The sequence below is a fragment of the Typopeltis vanoorti genome, chromosome 21, assembly GCF_054136105.1.
Source record: "Typopeltis vanoorti isolate ZY-2024b chromosome 21, IOZ_Tvanoo_1.0, whole genome shotgun sequence".
NCBI lineage: Eukaryota > Metazoa > Arthropoda > Arachnida > Uropygi > Thelyphonidae > Typopeltis > Typopeltis vanoorti.
Genome location: NC_143569.1, coordinates 48,968,996 through 48,983,439, shown reverse-complemented (window position 1 = coordinate 48,983,439; position 14,444 = coordinate 48,968,996). Strand labels below are relative to the sequence as shown.

General features: G+C 36.4%; 1 protein-coding gene across 2 annotated transcripts in view; it reads left to right on the top strand.

Annotated features, from left to right (window-relative positions):
* Positions 1-11,566: 11,566 nt before the first annotated feature.
* Positions 11,567-14,444, top strand: part of LOC150094837 (stress-associated endoplasmic reticulum protein 2) — a 58,687-nt gene continuing 55,809 nt past the window's right edge. The window contains exons 1-2 of one of the 2 annotated variants that reach the window (XM_090411103.1): positions 11,567-11,700; positions 11,804-11,969. In XM_090411103.1, coding sequence (XP_090267229.1) covers positions 11,886-11,969 — 84 coding nt within the window. In that variant the 5' untranslated portion in view covers positions 11,567-11,700; positions 11,804-11,885. Of the gene's footprint in view, positions 11,970-14,444 lie in introns of both variants that reach the window. The other variant, XM_090411102.1, reaches the window with a different exon arrangement.

The following is a 14,444-nucleotide window of genomic DNA, read 5'->3' as shown; positions in this document are numbered from 1 at the left end:
ACTCTGTCAGAGGTTCAATGCTGTGAACGAGTTAAGAATATGAGCTATAGGGTTCTGGTGCTATTAATTCTGCTTGGCAGTGCACGTTTATTTTAGTTATATATAGCTGACCTCTCTTTTGATATGGGTAAAAGTACTTCGCCTTCACTATGGTAGTGTGTTTATGTCTTCCAGGGTCTTCGCGCATTGGCTTGAGTTCTGTGACTATCTCATGAACACATTCGCGTCTCTCACCCATAAGAACGCTTATGGAATTTATTTAAGTTAAGGGATATTATATCCCATATTGTTTCTTAGCCGAATAAGAAACTCAAAGAGTTTCATGCCGAATATAGAAACTATATAAAGTTCGGCGTAAGCAAATATCTGGATAGTGAAGCACCTGATCCATTAAGGTAGTGCAAGCTGAGGCAACTCATAAAAAGGGTGGAGCAAGCTCCGATCACTATTCTTGGTATTTACCCATAATAATGTGAACTTAGCTCCTAGGAGCTGTATTATTGTTCAACATTATGGGTAATTCTTCACATTATTATGGGTAAATACCAAGAATAGTGATCGGATCTTTCTCCACCCTTTCTATGAGTTGCCTCAGCTTGCACTACCTTAATGGATCAGGTGCTGCACTATTCAGGTATTTACTTACGCTTAGAATCGCCGAACTTTATATAGTTTATATATTCGGCATGAAACTCTTTGAGTTTCTTATTCAGCTAAGAAACAATATGGGATATAAAATCCCTTAACTTAAATAAGTTCATGTCGTCGAATTGAAGCCTTTGGCTCTTCATATAATTAGTAATTTATCAGGACACCTTCTTGGCAATTCTCATAAAATGGATGTAAGTTCTGTTCACTACACCCTTTCTCCACCCTTTCTATGAGTTGCCTCAGCTTGCACTACCTTAATGGATCAGGTGCTGCACTATTCAGGTATTTACTTACGCTTAGAATCGCCGAACTTTATATAGTTTATATATTCGGCATGAAACTCTTTGAGTTTCTTATTCAGCTAAGAAACAATATGGGATATAAAATCCCTTAACTTAAATAAGTTCATGTCGTCGAATTGAAGCCTTTGGCTCTTCATATAATTAGTAATTTATCAGGACACCTTCTTGGCAATTCTCATAAAATGGATGTAAGTTCTGTTCACTACACCCTTTCTCCACCCTTTCTATGAGTTGCCTCAGCTTGCACTACCTTAATGGATCAGGTGCTGCACTATTCAGGTATTTACTTACGCTTAGAATCGCCGAACTTTATATAGTTTATATATTCGGCATGAAACTCTTTGAGTTTCTTATTCAGCTAAGAAACAATATGGGATATAAAATCCCTTAACTTAAATAAGTTCATGTCGTCGAATTGAAGCCTTTGGCTCTTCATATAATTAGTAATTTATCAGGACACCTTCTTGGCAATTCTCATAAAATGGATGTAAGTTCTGTTCACTACAAACTTGGTATTATCTATTAACTAGGTCTACCTACTCACTGATGAGACCCCAACGAGGGTGGAAACCAGTGCGAGGTGGATATGGCTTTGAGAGGCTCCGCTTGGAGGTAGGTTTTTGCCTGTCTCTGAGTGGGGCCACTGCTGAGATTATGGCTCTGCTTGGTGGTGGGGTGAGCCTGCCTCTGGGTAGAGCCAATGCTGAGAAATTCTTCTCAGTGACGGGGTGAGCAGCCTGTAATCGAGTGGAACAACGCTGAGTTGGGCGATCTTTCGGGATCGTCTTATTTTTAGATCCCGCTTCACATATACATAAGGTCGAAATCGGTCTGGGTACTGACCTTCTCTCATAATGTTGAACAATAATACAGCTCCTAGGAGCTAAGTTCACATTATTATGGGTAAATACCAAGAATAGTGATCGGAGCTTGCTCCACCCTTTCTATGAGTTGCCTCAGCTTACACTACCTTAATGGATCAGGTGCTGCACTATCCAGGTATTTGCTTATGCTTGGAATCGCCGAACTTTATATAGTTTTTATATTCGGCATGAAACTCTTTGAGTTTCTTATTCAGCTTAGAAATAATATGGGATATAATATCCCTTAACTTAAATAAGTTCATGTCGCCGAATTGAAGCCTTTGGCTCTTCATATAATTAGTAGCTTATGGAATTCTTATTTTATTTTTTTCTCATTTTGTTTTTCTTGGCTTGTACACCAGACTTTGGTATAAAAGTGTTAAATTGTTGGACAATAAGATTGGAGTATCACATGTGGATTTGTTCAGGTCTTTGACGATAGGCGTTTTCATCTGCTGCTTGATTTCTTGAGAGTGTCTCTGTGGATTTGCTTTTTAGGCGAGCTAATGGGAATGGGTCGTGGCGAGCCACATTCTATACTTGTCTTGGGTAGATTGATTTACAGGCTGAATGTCGTTTAGTTGCTGGGTATGCTAATAGCATGACCTAACTTTAAAATTCTGTCCCGTAAGTTTTCTTCTGGTGAGTGTTTCGAAGGCCATATAATTCGTTCGATTTAAAAGTTCGTATTGCAATTTTCAAGGGTTGCGCTCTTGGAGCAGTTCAGACGTCTCTTTGATGACTGTTGTCTCACTTATTGCTTTGACACTGTTATTATTACATATGCCATCCAGTGAATTAGAAACTATTATGAAAATATACATAAATGTCACTTCCGCAGCGTATGTGAAAAATACTTGGTCACGTGCATTCTAGGCAAGTATGTAAGAATATTGCTAGTCAGTATTCGTCAATAGTGTTGATCACAATGGGAATAAAAAAAAATCTTTCTGAGTTCGATAAAGGCTTATTGTGGGTGCCCATCAGGCTGGAGCCATGATTTTGGACACAGCAGAGCTGACTGGTTTCTCAAAATGCGAGATATCACCATGTTTAATCAGCGGAAAAATAACTGACATTGTTTGTCTAAGAGGCGTAACTGTGGTCCTAAGATAGCTAAGATTGCCGTCGCATGAGAAGGCTTATACGGGCAAACAGAACTTCCTGTGTGCAGCAATTGACTGAAGCATTTAATGAAGGATATTCCATACCCATGGTCACTGGCCATACTTTATTGAGTTTTCATCACTGGGAGGTGTACCCAGAAAGATATTGAGGTTAAATCAGTAAACAAGTCATATATTTTTCATATTTCCAAGCCTGGTTGACAAAGTGATTTTGTTCTCGAGCCCACAGGAGTCGGGTTGGAATCCAGCCATAGACACAAATGTTTCTGATTGCTCTTTGTGTGCGCATCTGTCCTGCATTTAATGACATTCCTCTTTTCATAAAAATTGTTCCTGTATTCCTAGATATATTTTATGGACACCAATATGTCCAGTTTTTCGATATCCGATTTCCAAAATGAAATGTTTTCATATAATATTCATAAAACAAATAATAGTAGTATTATGGTCTAATAACTTGTAAATTATATACTGAAAACATTCCTTTTGAGAATATAAAAAGCCTTGTTGAAATTATTTTGACAAGGTCTGCTTCCTGCATCAAGAGAAAAAGAGTTTTCTTTTTAGTCAATTTATAACGGAGCAAGGGAAAAATCACTTGCATTATGACACAATAATATAGATGATAATTATAAAAACCTATTTCAAAGGAACGAAGTGCGATTATTCACGAGTTTATGCCAAAAATAAAATATGAAAACAGCACATTCTTCTGAAAAGTATATAAAAAAGGCCAGCTGCCTCAGCTACAATTGCTGAGACTTCTAACTGATAAATTTTAATGTATGTTTAACATATTTTACTTTAAATTCCACTTTCAAGTTAATTTTATTAATTATCAATTTTAATGAGTAATAATTAATTATTTACTACAAACACGAAATTAATTTCATTAAAATATCTTAATTGGCGATGTGGTTACTTTTTAAATACCTAATTTTGTTTTAATTTGCATTCATAATTTTTGTGATCAAAATATTGAATTTTAGGTCGTTGAAAATATTTTCAAAATTTTTCAGGAAACCTCGAAACCCTACCTCATTTGACGTCATTTTTTTCCTTTTTCTTTTCTTTTTTTTTTTTTTTCAAATCATGGGCGAATTAAATTAGGAGGAATTAAATTGTTGCATGGGACCATTATTCTGGTGCCAGAAGTGACATATTTGGTCTCTAGAACTTCACATCGTCAATCAACAGAGAAAAACATCAGAATGCAATACACGCACGCACGTACACACAGGTCGCTATCATATTTTTGGATTTTTTTTGTTTGTTTGTTTGCATCATATTTCTGTATCATATGTTTGTTGGTTTCTATCACATATACATGTCATACTCTACCTTGAATTCATTAACACTGTCTGCACTCACAACCTCCAAAGGTAAGCCATTCCAATCGGACACTGCTCTGAGTATAGAATCTAGCCCTCACCCCTTTCTTGACTGCATTCAATTTCAACTTCCATCGATGTCCTCTCATACTCTCTTCGCACTCCATAAAATTAAAATCATCTTCTGGTATCCTGTGTGACCCCTTTCAGAAATTTGTAGGTCGCTACCATAGTTCCCCTCTTTCTCTTGTCTGCTAACGTCTGCAGTGCACAATTCCTCCTCATATTTCACATTCTATAGTTACGATATCATCTTCAAAACTCTTTTTATCCTTTCCATTGTATATTAATTCGTAAAGCAGATTACGCACAACATCAACAGTCCAGATGAAGTCGTATCAGAACCTTGAAAAAAGGCAAATTGATTTCCTTATTCTTACATATCAGTTTTCATTTTGGTATTGCAATTATTCTCTGACTGTATTCGCAGTCTTTGCTATATGGCTCCTGAAGTTCAACTTCCTATCCACTGAAACTTTCAGATCCCTAGGCTGGTGAGTTTCTTCTAGCATAAACCCACCATATAATACATAACTGAATATCTCATACCAAAGTGCATAACTTTACATTTCATAACATTGAATTAACAGCCATTTTCATATGCCCACAATATGCCCTCAAGCAAATCATTCTGCAAATAGTGCATGTAACTTTAATTCTAATTATCCTGCCTTCTTCTCATCATCAGCAAAGAGCTCAATGTCTCCTATTGAATCCTTTCAAAAGTCATTAATATAAAAATTGAAACAAAATGAACAAAGTACTGATCCTTATGATACATCTTAAATCTTACACCATTTTTTGATATCTGTTAATCAGCCATTCTTTAATAAAATCAAAACAAAAAATCAGCTAACACCTTTTATTCCCTTATAAGGAGTAGGCGAGTCCTTTCAGCCTTATCTAGCTTTTGGAGACTTAGTGTGCAGTTCAATCTCCACCTACAGCCAATCAGTAGAGTTTGGTCCATGACTGTTCACTAATTGTAAGTGGCCACCAATGAAGAGACCAGCAAACAAGTGCTGCCATCTCTTGGTACCTAACCCTAACATAATATGTTACTGTCTGAAATAATGTGGGTACTACAGTCAATTTTCATGAGTTTACGGAACGGGAAACCCGCGTTTCCGGGAGAAAAAACCCGCTTGCCCTTGCCAGAGATCGAGTAACTTCTCAGAAACGGTCAAAGATAGGCTTAGAACAAGTTTCACCAGTCAGCAACTAGACTTGAACCTAAGTCTAACTTTAAACGACCTGGCGCAGTGGATGTAAGCATCACGTCCACTGAGCTACATAGGCCTTCTCTAATCAAATTTAATTTTTAAAAAATTGATGGCTATAGTACTGATGTATTTATAATTAATAAAAATCGGAAAACTATTACTAACATATCACAGGTTTACAATCTCTCGTGGACTCGAGCAAGACAAGACACACAAATACTGTGCAAGTGGTGTATCACCATATAGGGATATGCCACGAGACCATTACTCACAATTTTACTGCTTGTGAAATCCTGCTACACAATTATACTTCTTATAAATGAAAAATATATGAGTTCTGCATTGATTGAATCTCTGTAATTTTCTGGGTCTAGCACCCACCCATGGAACCTCAATAAAGTTCAAAACCGGTCTGATCCTTCCTCTAATGCATATCAATATACAAGTTAGAAAGTTGCTGTACATTATGGGATACTGAGGAATTTGATGTGAAGTAAGTCAGCAGGCTTGTTTCTATATACAAAAAGCCTATAGTGAAGATACTTTACATGTAAACTTCGTTTGGTTTTGCTGAGATAAAGTATTAAAACGAGAATATGACTTCTTGCTTAGTATAATGTAAATTGGCGACTTGATAAATTGAGGTGGGAAATTAATTTCATCATTCTATGTGAGACTACCACAATGAAGTGGCTTGAAATGTTCCATATTTGATCTCTAGAGCATAGTTTCCGGACGGTAAATATAAATAAAAATAGTTATAATGAAGTTCAGTTAACTTCACCGTCTAATTTCTACCGTGAGGGTGAAAACATAGTGTAGCCTCACCCAAAACAAGGCACAAGACATCGACTATTCAATCATCTGCTCAACCATCATATTAAGCATCAACTGCGTGCATGGTGGAGCATCAACTAACGACTATCGACAGTCTTGTTTTGCCTGCAAATGTAAGTTGGACTCAAGATTCCTCTTTATTTTTCGTATAGATGTATTATATTGTAAGTTATATACTTGACTGGCAATATTATAACATCCATTTGCTTAAATAACTAGTAGTATTTAAATTAGATGCAATTACATTCCAATATTTAACCAAAACATATATACTGTATTTATTATGATGACTTTTATGGCGTTTGTCTGATATCGGAGAATAGCTCAAGACTTCTCGAATCTATCTTGCTCAGGCACTTTTATTCATTTTTTGCTGAGTCTTTAAGAATTCTTTCATTTTCTTGAACAAAGCGTAAATATTGTTTCTCTTTTGTAGACGCAGAATGAAATGAAAAAAAAATGTAAGAAATGTAAAAGAAATGTAAAATGAAAAAAAAAAAAAAAACAGCAAGAGAAAGCGAAGAAGCTTGATGAACAAATAATAACAAAGACACAGTATTTTCCAACCTGGCTTTACTCGTAAGTCAACAGAAGATCAACCCGAGGCCCCTTCAAATATGTCTGCCAGCGAAGTGATGGCGGTAGACCTTCCCCGTGAACAGATTGCTGAGGATGAGGATACTGTTCAATTACTGGGTGCAGCTGAAACTGAGCTGGAACAGTTACTTCATCAAAACAGAAGTAACCTGGGATCAGAATATCAAAATGACCTTGGGTTATGGCGAAACATTACTATAGTAATGTTTTGCCATAACGTGCACGATTGGTGGTGTAGTAGGGTCCTGTGGAATGTCAACACTATAATCTTCAAGTGGGCAGTATGAAGATCGTAAAAGAAATTTTTCCGTTCTGTGATCTTTCTAAAACATTTAAGTGGTGAACAAATCAAAAGAGAATGGATCATGTACTCTCCATCCACAAGAAATGTGTACTGTTTCCCATGCATCCCATTAAGTGAAACACAAAGACCGAACTCAATTTTCAGATGGATTTTCTGATTAGAAGAATGCCTTGTAGCGAATGAAAATGCACGAGGTGCATTTTCATTCGCTGCAACAGTGCAACGCATCGGGCATGTGTAGAGATTCTGATCAGTAGACGGCGCATACACGCGGTCGAATCAACAGCTCTTTAGAATATCAATTCAACAAAGAACAAGAATACTGGATCAAAGTTCTGCAAAAAGTAATGTCAGTGATCAAATTCCTCTCATCACATGGACTAGCTTTTCGCGATGATACAGAACTCCTTGGTTCTCAACATAATGGCATGTACTTTGGAATTTTAGAGTTAATGGCAGAGTACGATCCTTTTCTAAGTTTACATTTAGTCAAATATGGACTCAAGGTCGAGGAAAACCCTCCTATTTGTCTTCCACAATATGCTGATGACTGTAGTGCTTAGATATGTTGGGATATCAGATGGTGAAGTGGTAGAACGTTTTCTCACATTCATTTCCATACCAAGCCACGCTGGAGAAGAGCTTGTCACCACTGTTTTGACCTTAAACAAATGCGGCATTGACATAAAAAAACTGAAAGAACAGTCTTATGACAATGCAGCAAACATGTCAGGGTGTTACAACGGTCTTTAAGCACATATTGCCAAAATAAATGAGCTTACACTACATTCCCTGCGCAGCACACTCACTTAATTCGGTTGGAGCATGTGCTGTAGAAAGCTGCGTTGGAGCAATCTCATTCTTCTGGCTTGTACAAGCAATGCTCAAGTACTATACTTTTTCTCTGCATCAACCTACCGCTGGTCTCGAAAGATATGCTCGAATATTTTGAGGATGAAGATGGCTAACGTCAGCAAGGCTTTATCCTGAGAGTACAGCAACTTCCAGAACTCTTTGCAGGTTATTGTCAAAGATGTGAATCAGAAGCCAGAGACAATTCACGAGGCCAAATGACTTCTATATGACCTGTCAAAGAAGAAAATTGTCATCATGGCAGGCTTCTGGGCTGTAATCCTAGATGAGATCAAAGGAGTCAGCATCAGCAAATCTCTACAAAAGGAAACAGTAAAATTTCAAAACCGTCGATCTTTTGAAATAACTTTTCAATTTTTTTTTACATCACAAAGAGAAATGTTTGAAACCTACACGTACCTACCAATATTACATAAGTTATGTGCAGAGCTTTCCTGTCATATGGAAGCATATAACGAAGTTCATTCTCTATTTGGATTCCTCGTAGAGTTCCCATCAAAGACATACGCCGAAATTAAAGAAGCTGCCCAAATATTTAGAGAGAATTATCCTGAGGACATCGAGTTGGAGTTTGGAGATGAAATAGTTCATTTCAAGTATTTCATATCACAGTTATAAGATTTATGCTGATGAAACAGTGCCAACATCGCGATCATACAAATTCATTTTTGAATATACGGTGCAGTGCAATGAACATTCCCAAATGTTATGACAGCGTTAAGAATTAAAAAAAAATCAGCTAACGCCTTTTATTTTCCTTATAGGGTGTAGGAGAGGCCTTTATACCCTATCTAGCTTTTGAAGACTGAGTGGGCAGTTCAATCTCCAAAGGTAGCCATTCAGAGATAGCTTGCCCATGTCTATCACTAATTATAGCAGCCACCTATGAAGAGGCTGGCAAACAACTCTAACACGATATGTTACTGTCTGAAATAGTGTGGGTACTAGGTCGATTTTTTTGAGTTTATGGGATAAAAAATCCGACTTTCTGGGAGGAAAAACCCGCTTGCCGTGCCAGAGATCGACTAACCCTGTGATCGGTCGAAGAAAGGCTTAGAAAAAGTTCCTCCAGTCGGCGACTAGACTTGAAATTAAGTCTGACTTCGAGCGACCAAGCGCAAAGGATGCAAGCCTCACTTCCACTGAGCTACACAGGGCTCATTAAGAATTTATAGGTTTCTCATGATGACGAAAGCTACTGGTGGTGAACGAACGTTTTTGAATTTAAAAGTGCTGAAAATTGTCATCGATCTTCAATGGCGTAAGAACGACTGAACTCACCATTATGGCCAATAAATACGACGTGTTGCAAAAGGTAGACTTCCAAGATATCCTGAAAAATCCCCCCCCCAAAAAAAAAAAAAATTGAGGAAAGTGAATGTTTAAAGTTTTGTTTGTTTATTAAAATTAAAATTTCCTTACTTTTTGTTTAATAATATTGTGTAATAATATTTACTAATTATTGTTTAATAACAAAATAGAGCCTATGTAGCTCAGTGGAAGAGTGGTGTCTGCACTCCTCAGCGCTAAACTGCCTGAAGATAGACTTCGAGTTCAAGTCTAGTCGCTAACTACAGGAACTTTTACTAAGCCTTTTTTTTTCAACCGGTTACCTACTTAGTCGATCTCTGGCATGGGCAAGCGGGTTTTTTCTCCCGTAAACTCGAGAAAATCGACCGTAGAACCTACACTATTTCAGACATTAAGTATATTGTGTTAGGGTCAGGGACCACGAGATGGCGGCACTTGCTATCTGCCTTCTTCACCGCGTACCACCGATTAATTAGTGGTAGCCTTAGGCCAGCTATCTCTGATTTGCTACCAGTGGAGATTGAACTGCCCACTCAGTCTTCAAAAGTAAGATATGGCTAAACCTGTGCAGGAATAAAAAGGGCATTAGCTGCTTTTTAATAACAAAATATAAACATTTGTTTATTAACATTAATAGTTGTTAATGTTTGCTTTGTGTAATAAAATTAGTTTATTAAAATTGTTGGTTGGTAAAATTAAAACGTATTAGGAGATAATTTGCGAGGGAGCCACGAGATTCTGACCGCCTAAGGGCTTCTACAGGGTTTAATCGGGCACTGCCTAGATGCCAATTAGGATCAATGATTGATCACACTTTTTCTGCCAGTTCTCTGTGATCGGCTAAAGGGCCTCAACTACTACCCTCAGGGAATAAAAGGCGTTAACAATAGCGGATTTATAACAAATTCCTTAGTCTTCCAAAGGTACTAATGTAATATAAGTTTACAATCTTTTGTGGGTTGGAGACACATAATATTATTATTATTATTATTATACAGGCACTTCCATGGAGTCCAAAGACTCATTGTGGTAGACCAAATCTATCCACACAATCTATCATACGTCTTCATGAACCCATTAATAGACAAAGCACTCACAAATGACTTTGGCATGTTGCACTCACAACTAACTTTGACATGTTGCCCTCACAACTGACTCTGGCATGCTTTGTCTCATAGTGTCGTTATATATTGTATTCTTTTGATACTGACATTAACTCACGACAAATTAAACACACTGGCTTATCGTTGAATGGCCCAAAAAGTACCAAATGGTCCACTTTTCATTAAAAACTCGACAAGAATCACTTGATTTACGCTTTTTACTCTTAGACGCCATAGTGATAGAAGGTGAACCCAAAAAATGATCCAAAATGGCCGTGTAACGGTTAGTATCCACTGACTATGTCTCACACTAATGAAAAATGTCTGGCAATATAAAACCACAATAGGCTATTGGCTGACACGTCGAACCTGCATGCGCTTATACACGAATATCACACTGTTCACAACTGACTGACTGTGGATGAGATCCTCTTGTATTTATATGAAAATAGCGAAGTATCGAGAACCTTCGAGATGTATCTGGAAGGCACTAGACAGCGCACTCGAACGAACTACTGCTTCAGCCATCTACCTGCTAAGTTAGTACTAGTACTTAAGTAACCGCTTGGCGCTGGCAGATGGCTGAAGAAGCATTTCTATTTAATATTTATTTGCATAGGATTTTATGTAAAGTATCAAATGCAAGCGTTCCTTGTGAATCTGGAAAGCATCTTAAAATTCTAAATACCGCATTATAGCTTAGTGACCCGCGAGCTTCATTGAAATTATTTTTTATTTAATCGGTTTTAATGTTAATCGGTTTCAAAATGGCCGGTGGGGCACGGCAAAGAGCTCTGCGGGCCACAGGTGGCCCTGGGGCCATGCGCCGAAGACCCCCTGATCTAAACTATCATTTAAACTCTTATTTTCAAAACAACTTGTGGTTCTAAAGTTGTAAAAAAGTAAATATATAATTCTAATTTTTTTTCAAATTTTCATAGAATTTTATTTCCACTAGATGGCATGAACTTAGTGCTACGTTGAAGATTGTTCTGATTACCTGTAAGATACCGAAACGTTCTATCTTTTATAATTTGACATCGTTACTGAATTCGTTCCTCATACGATTCGCTTAAGCTTTAGCGTGACGTAGCTCACAGGAGTGTTGCAGCTACTCTGTAAGATTTGTTTTTTATTTTCATTTTGAGCACATTTCGCGTTTTTTTAAATTCATTTAATTTCTTATAAGCAAGGTTAATAGCCTCTAATCTTTGCTTTTAGCTAGTACTTTTGTGCCAACTTTTAGTGAATTGTTCCATTAAGTTTACGATTTGAACTTGGCTCGGAGCAGATAGTTTGAAAAATGGCCAACAGTCAGAGGATGAGGATTGCTAACGAAAAAGCTAGCAAGAATGTAACCATGAGAGGAAATGTTCCAAAGACTACTGTAAGTTTATAAGAAACGTTTATTTAATTATCAGTTTTTTTTTTTAATAATTCGAATAGCGAAATATGCATTATAGTGTTCCATCGTCTGCTCCACTTCTACAATATGGTAACAGAAATTGAGTTATGTTTGCAGTTAATCAAAATCTCCGGTTTGTTTGTGAAATAACTATTTACGAATAGTTAATACCCGTGAAGTGAAAGTTTTGTAAATTACTAATGTATTTTGAAATGTTATGAAATATTGAACAAGGACGTTTGGTACCCTATAATGCAGCGAATCTTTCGGTTATTATTCAGACAACAGAAAAGTGTTTACTTTAGCCTCGTGTATTCCACTTATTTTATGTGATATTGTTCGATGTGGCATACTATCCATTTTGAATGAATGGCGCTAGGATTGATTTTCTGGATGTTCTGAAACAAACAAGAAAAGTTGCTCTGAAATCAGGTTATTGTAAGAAGACTAATTTCAATTGCCATGCCACTTGCTATATCATTAACTTCATCTTTTAATTTTTCTGAACGCATTCCACTCATTAGTAATTGTCAAAGAATTTACACTTTCCTTCTGTCCTTACCATATATGATCCATTTCCATAATTATCCAGTTTGTCCTGCTGAAGTAACCAGATAAATTTTTGCTTAGCCATTGGTGAAATCACTTCAGGTGTTTTGTCCAGTTAATGGCATGATCATTCAACTGTTCTTCAAAATATTATCATCTACTATTATCACTCTGAGAAGTGATAACATGTTAACACACATGCATTTGGCCTAGTGCTTAACTTACTAACATTATTTTCAGTTATCAAAGATACTCATTCTGCTTAATATATAAGTTATCTTACTAGATGCAAATAGTATCCATTCTGACTTGGATAATTTGAAAGAGAAAAGCTGCTGAAGTGAAATGAAAGTAACATATGGCATAAGCATATCAGATGTATGAAAGGTAAATACAGCTTCACACTGGTATGATTTGCCAAAATTCATCAGTGCCTAAGCATCAATTTACCTTGTAATTTACCACTATCAATGCAGAATATTATCAAAGAAGTCTGCTAGCATATTATTTTTAATTGAAGTTCCTTTAAGTAATATCTTATTTTTTTCTCTCATCTTAGTTAACAAATTTTGGAACTTGTATCTTCTCAGTATATCATTCTGATATTCCACAGTACTGATAATTTGATGAGTCACTTTGAGACTCTAGCTTAGTAAGTATGAATTCTTTCAATGCATACAGAAGTAGTAGTTTTCCTCCTAAAACAAGTAAACTGGCCATTTATAGACAGTACTGACCTCAGAGCCTTATCTGCTTTAATTATAATTTCAAACACAATTATAATTCAAAAACAGTTTTTGAAATCCTAGTGCTTTCCTTCCCACATTTCAAGCACCTTTAGAAAACACTTATAAGGAATGCGAACTAGCCATTCTCTTAGAAAAATGCAGTGTTCCACCTCTTGGAAATGTGATTTTTTACTCTAAAAAAAAAAAAAAAAAGAGAGAGAGAAGACATTTGAGTAATAAGCATGTATATGATATGAAAAATCCAGTCCAGGACTTTGGCATTCATTATGCTTCTTTTCCTCTGGCCCTTCCTTACATGGCAGATTCTGTAGGGAATATCTCTGCTAGCAGTTTTACAGAAATGTTATTTTTTTAGCAAAGATCTGCTTAATTTTTCCTGGGCTACTTTTTCTCAAGGTAATGAGAAAAGCATATTCCCATGCTTGACATCTGCCAAAGGTTTCATGTTTCCAGATAGAAATGTTGTGATTCTGATAAGGTTGTTACCATAAGAAGGCCCAGGAACATCAGGCTGATATTTGCTGATAATAGAATTCATTTATACTTTCAAGGGATTGTATTCTCACAAAGAGAGAGAACCAGCTGCATCTTTTTATTAAGAAAGCTGATTTTTAAAAAAAAATTAGTAGTACACACCCTTGCATAATACTAACTGACCATAAGAATAATCTTTTATTTCAAAGTTTGGTGGCTGCTTTTGTATTTCATTATAATTTGATAAGGATATAGAGAGAAATGGAAAGAACATTATTTAGGATGGAAAGATATCAGCCACCAAATAGATGTGGATAGATATACACCAAAAGGAGAGAGAGAGAGAAGAACAGTTGTGAGATGAAATGACCAGTGAAGCCAGAACAGGCAAATGCCTAATCCTTGAAGAAGATAAGGATGGCATATATACTGAGATGGAAGAGAAAGAAAAATCCATGTCCTCTTTGGTACTCTTGCATTTTTTTACTTTTATATATCTAGTATCCACCCTTTTGTGTAATAATTAAATGAATCATTCATTGTATAGTAGTATTTGTGGACTTATTTTTTTGTCTTCTTTTTTTTCTTTTTCTTTTTTTGTTAGAAAATTATAAGAGCAGCTCATTTTTCTTGAATGTTTACATACAGGTTACAAATTGCATAGAATAGTAGGGTAAAGACAAGG